This window comes from Danio rerio, chromosome 23 (assembly GCF_049306965.1).
Source record: "Danio rerio strain Tuebingen ecotype United States chromosome 23, GRCz12tu, whole genome shotgun sequence".
NCBI classification, from domain to species: domain Eukaryota; kingdom Metazoa; phylum Chordata; class Actinopteri; order Cypriniformes; family Danionidae; genus Danio; species Danio rerio.
This window is the reverse complement of record NC_133198.1, coordinates 33,767,589-33,771,772: the sequence shown is the minus strand read 5'-3', so window position 1 is coordinate 33,771,772 and position 4,184 is coordinate 33,767,589. Positions and strand designations below refer to the sequence as shown.

The following is a 4,184-nucleotide window of genomic DNA, read 5'->3' as shown; positions in this document are numbered from 1 at the left end:
AAATTTGTCACTGATGGAAGTGAACTAAATCATTAAAAAAGTTAATTCAATTTTGTATAATATTAATACAATAAAATATTATAAGTATTTAATAAATATACAAACACAAACAGAAAAAAGTATTTGGGTACATGCATGTCTTGAAGTATCTTCATAATTAACTGAATGGGTTAACATCTGATTAGAGTTAATTCTATTACAACATGATATTATTCTGCCCTCTTCTGGTGATAGTTTGATATTACTGAACAAAAAACGTTTAACTTGTTCGCTTGTAAAAACAGAACCAAAAGGGAAGGAGCATGCCATTTCTAATTATTTCCATTTCATTAAAATTTTTTTAGTAACTTATAAAAATGTCTTTTTATACACATTTATTTATCACCAACATTAAACACAAGGACAGGCATCAGCATTTTATGCGACCGTTTTAAAACTGTAGCAGGTCTAAACATTTTTAAAACATTAGTACAGGACATATATAGGTTGATATAATATATTTACGCATAACTATTCGTGTACATAAATATTTACTATTTAAACAAGTTTATACATGTCTTGATTATATACTAAACAAAAAAATAAACAAACACTCAAACAGAAAAATTAAGTGTGCTAAAATCAAAGTCCTCCCAAAGTCTAAGCTAATAAAAAAAGTAATTGTTTTAAAGTGACTTTTAAAGTGCGTTTTGACTAAGGTACAAACAACACGTCTATCAATCGACTTTGATAGAGTTTAAAAGGTTTCAGCACTCCAACAGTTTTTTAAACGCCCTCCTGAAACTGTCGTCTAAGAACGCGTAAAGAAACGGATTGAGACACGAGTTGGCGTAACTCAGTCCCGTGATAAAATAAGAGATACCTATAACCAGCGGGGTGGTGGGCAAGTCTGAAGTGAGGGCGACCACCGTGCTCAGATGAAAAGGAGTCCAGCAGAACAAGCAAACGGCGAGCACGATGAAGACCATCACAGTGACTCGCTTTTTGGCTTTGTCCAGAGCCTTTCCGTTTGAGCTGAGGCGCGTCCGTCTCAGTCTGAAGAGCATCACGGTGTAGAGGATGCAGATGGTGGAGACGGGGATGACAAACCCGAGGACCAGCGTGTAAATCCGGCTGGCTTTGAACCAGAAACTCTCCGGACTCGGGAAACTCAAAACGCAGCTCTTTCGGCTCTCCGCGTCATCGGGACTCACGTAAACACTGGCGAAAACGGTGAAGGGCATCACTACGAGAATGACCAGAGCCCAAACACTCAGACTGACCGTCTTGGCCAACCGGTAGGTCCGGTAGGGCATCCGTTTGGATCCTAGAGTGGACACCACGACCAGATACCGGTCCACACTCATCACGGTCAAGAAGAAGATGCTGGAGAAGATGTTGTAGTGGTCTATGGACAAAATCACTTTGCATAAAATCTCCCCAAACGGCCAGTAGTTTAACAGGTGCTCGGCGATGTTGATGGGCAGCACTAGTGTGAAAAGGTCGTCGGCGATGGCCAAATTCAGAATGAATAAATTGGTGACTGTTTTCATCTTAGGCGCCTTCAGGATCACGTAAATGACGGCGCTGTTGCCCGTGAGTCCCACGGCGCAGATGATTGAGTAAATCACGGGTAGCCAGATGTAGAGATCTGGGTGGAACATCCAAGGTGGAGACACGGTGCAGTTGGACTGATTATAAACCGGACTGGCCAGGTTGCATGAAGATTGCATTGTTGCATTGTCCATCGTGTCTTTGAAATCCATAATAGCCTTTTTAAAATGATAAAAATGAAAGTTTATTACATGGAAAAGTGCATGCATTACTGCGTTTTTACACAAAATCCAATATTTTTGTTTGCTCATTAAAATGTAAGTAAGTACATAATTTAAAGTGTATTTATTTAATGATTAAATAAATACACTCTTAATTATGTACTTACTTAAATTACAGTTATACCTATCTATTTTAGATTAAATAAAAGTGCAAACTCATAGGATTTCTAGCGAAGCCTAATTATATGGGTCATTATCGGATTATATCATTAGCAAATGATTGAAATCAACAAAAAAGTACAAATGTTGAGGATTCATCGTACCTGGCAGGTCTAGGGTCTTCCTCTCTGCTCTATAGAAACGGACAGTTGGAGGTAAATGGCAGAGCGCTGCGCTTTTACGCGCTAGATTTTATGATCATGTGATGTAAGACAGACTCTCCATCAGTCTCTCACAGATCATTCCCATCGTGTATTGTCCATCGGGAAATACAACAAGTCTAACTAAGTGCAAACTAATTAATACGAGCTGCTTGTCGCAGAGGTACAAAAGAGCAAATGCTTAATTAAAAATAATTTTAATAAAAATACAATAAACAAAGAACTAAAACGAAGCACTTTGCAGGCGTTTTTGCACAGATATAAAAAAATAATGATAAAGCACTCTTTCCTTGCACTTTGATAAGTATAAGTGCATTAGTCAAAGCAGTTGCTTTTAAAAGAACAATGCCTTTGAGTTTTTTTCTATAAGGCTGAAATGTCAGTTTGTTCAGGACACATTTTAATGCTATTTATAAGAAAGTTGTTGCCATAGTGATGTACAAGTCAACTTTTTCCAAAATTTTTATTTAGATGACTGCACTTAAGGAATTCATGTAATTTAAATATGTGAGTCTTAACATTAGCATTTAAGCTGCTGGAGATTTTATTAAGGGAAGTTATGCAGACACCTGCTGATTTCATTCACATGGACGCAGGTTAATACTTGACCACTTTTTCAGATTTTTGCAATAATAGTTTTACTTCGAGTTTGAATAATGCATGACTTACAGTTTCATTTCTGAATATATAATTAACTTAGAGGTACATATTAGCAGTGAAACAGTTTTACTAGACTAAATGCAAGACATTACATTTGCAATTTATTCATTCGTTTTTAAGTTTTCATTCGGCTTGGTCCCTTATAGATCAGGAGTCACCACAGCAGAATGAACCGCCAACTATTTCGTACACTTGGTGTGTCCCCATTTGTTTTATGCAGTTGATGACCTATCAGCCACAACCCAGTCCTGGATTATTACTATTAATTAAAATGAACAAAAATGGTGACACAGTGGCACAGTGGGTAGTGCTGTCGCCGCACAGCAAGAGTTCGAGCCTCAGCTGGGTCAGTTGGTATTTCTGTGTGGAGTTTGCATGTTCTCCCTGTGTTCGTGTGGGTTTCCTCTGGGTGCTCCGGTTTCCCCCTTAGTCCAAAGACATGTACTATAGATGAATTGAATAAACTAAATTGGTAGTGTATGAGTGTGTGTGTGTGTGTGTGTGTGTGTGTGTGTGTGTGTGTGTGTGTGTGTGTGTGTGTGTGTGTGTGTGTATGTGTGAGTGTGTGTGTGTGTGTGTGTGTGTGTGTGTGTGTGTGTGTGTTTCAGTGCTGAGGTGGCTGGAAGGGCATCCGCTGCATAAAACACATGCAGGATAAGTTGGTGGTTCATTCCACTGTGGCAACCCCTGATTAATAAAGGTAATGCGCCAAAAAAATGAATGAATGAATGAATGAACGTATAATAACAAATATATTTGTGTTTGAGTGTTTATTAGAAACTAAATGTGGCGGTACATAAACCAACCCCACTGCTGATGCAGAATAGTGCTTGTGGTTGATTTAAATATTGCAAGATCTATTCTCTATCCTGTGCCCACATACTGGAATTTCAAAAATGACTTACTGTATGTTTGATATATAGTAGACCATTAATGTAATTCCATTTTCAGGTTCATTCTATAAAATTAAGTAAAGCACTTAAGATGTGTGATTTAAAGAAGCTTTTTCCTCGTAAATCAGAAGCCATTACGTTCTCTTTGAGTGGATACATGTACTCTATGTTCTGATTTATCCATGGCAAAGTATCGATCAAAGTAAGGCATAAAGAGTGCTACAGTCATGTGTACAGTCTCTGTATTTAACTTATATTTCAAAAAAGACATTTCAATATAAAATACCAGAGGTGAAGATGTGAAATTGCTGTGCTTCGAACTTTCATGGTTAGGCCAAAAGAAGGAAACATTGGTGGAAACGAATGATTGATGGACATAAGAAGGTTACCAATGCAGAAAGCCAATTATCATGGCTTGTGACATGAAGATTGATTTAACTTAGACATGGGTGTAGGTGAAATTTCCGGGTTGCTTGTGGGAAGGGATTTCATCAAGC

At 37.8% G+C, this 4,184-nt stretch overlaps 1 protein-coding gene across 2 annotated transcripts; it reads right to left on the bottom strand.

The window, feature by feature from the left end:
* Window positions 1-371: 371 nt before the first annotated feature.
* LOC556451 (G protein-coupled receptor 8) lies at window positions 372-2,478 on the bottom strand. Of its 2 annotated transcripts, XM_005162324.6 has the most exons (2): window positions 2,078-2,478; window positions 372-1,751 (listed from the first exon to the last, which is right to left on the bottom strand). In XM_005162324.6, exon 2 carries the CDS (start codon window positions 1,743-1,745, stop codon window positions 747-749), a length of 999 nt encoding a protein of 332 aa, XP_005162381.1. In that variant the 5' UTR covers window positions 1,746-1,751; window positions 2,078-2,478; the 3' UTR covers window positions 372-746.
* Between the last annotated feature and the right edge of the window lie 1,706 nt (window positions 2,479-4,184).

Excerpts from the sequence above, each read along its gene's own strand:
- LOC556451 (XM_005162324.6), bottom strand. The coding sequence starts at position 1,745 with ATGGATTTCAAAGACACGATGGACAATGCAACAATGCAATCTTCATGC.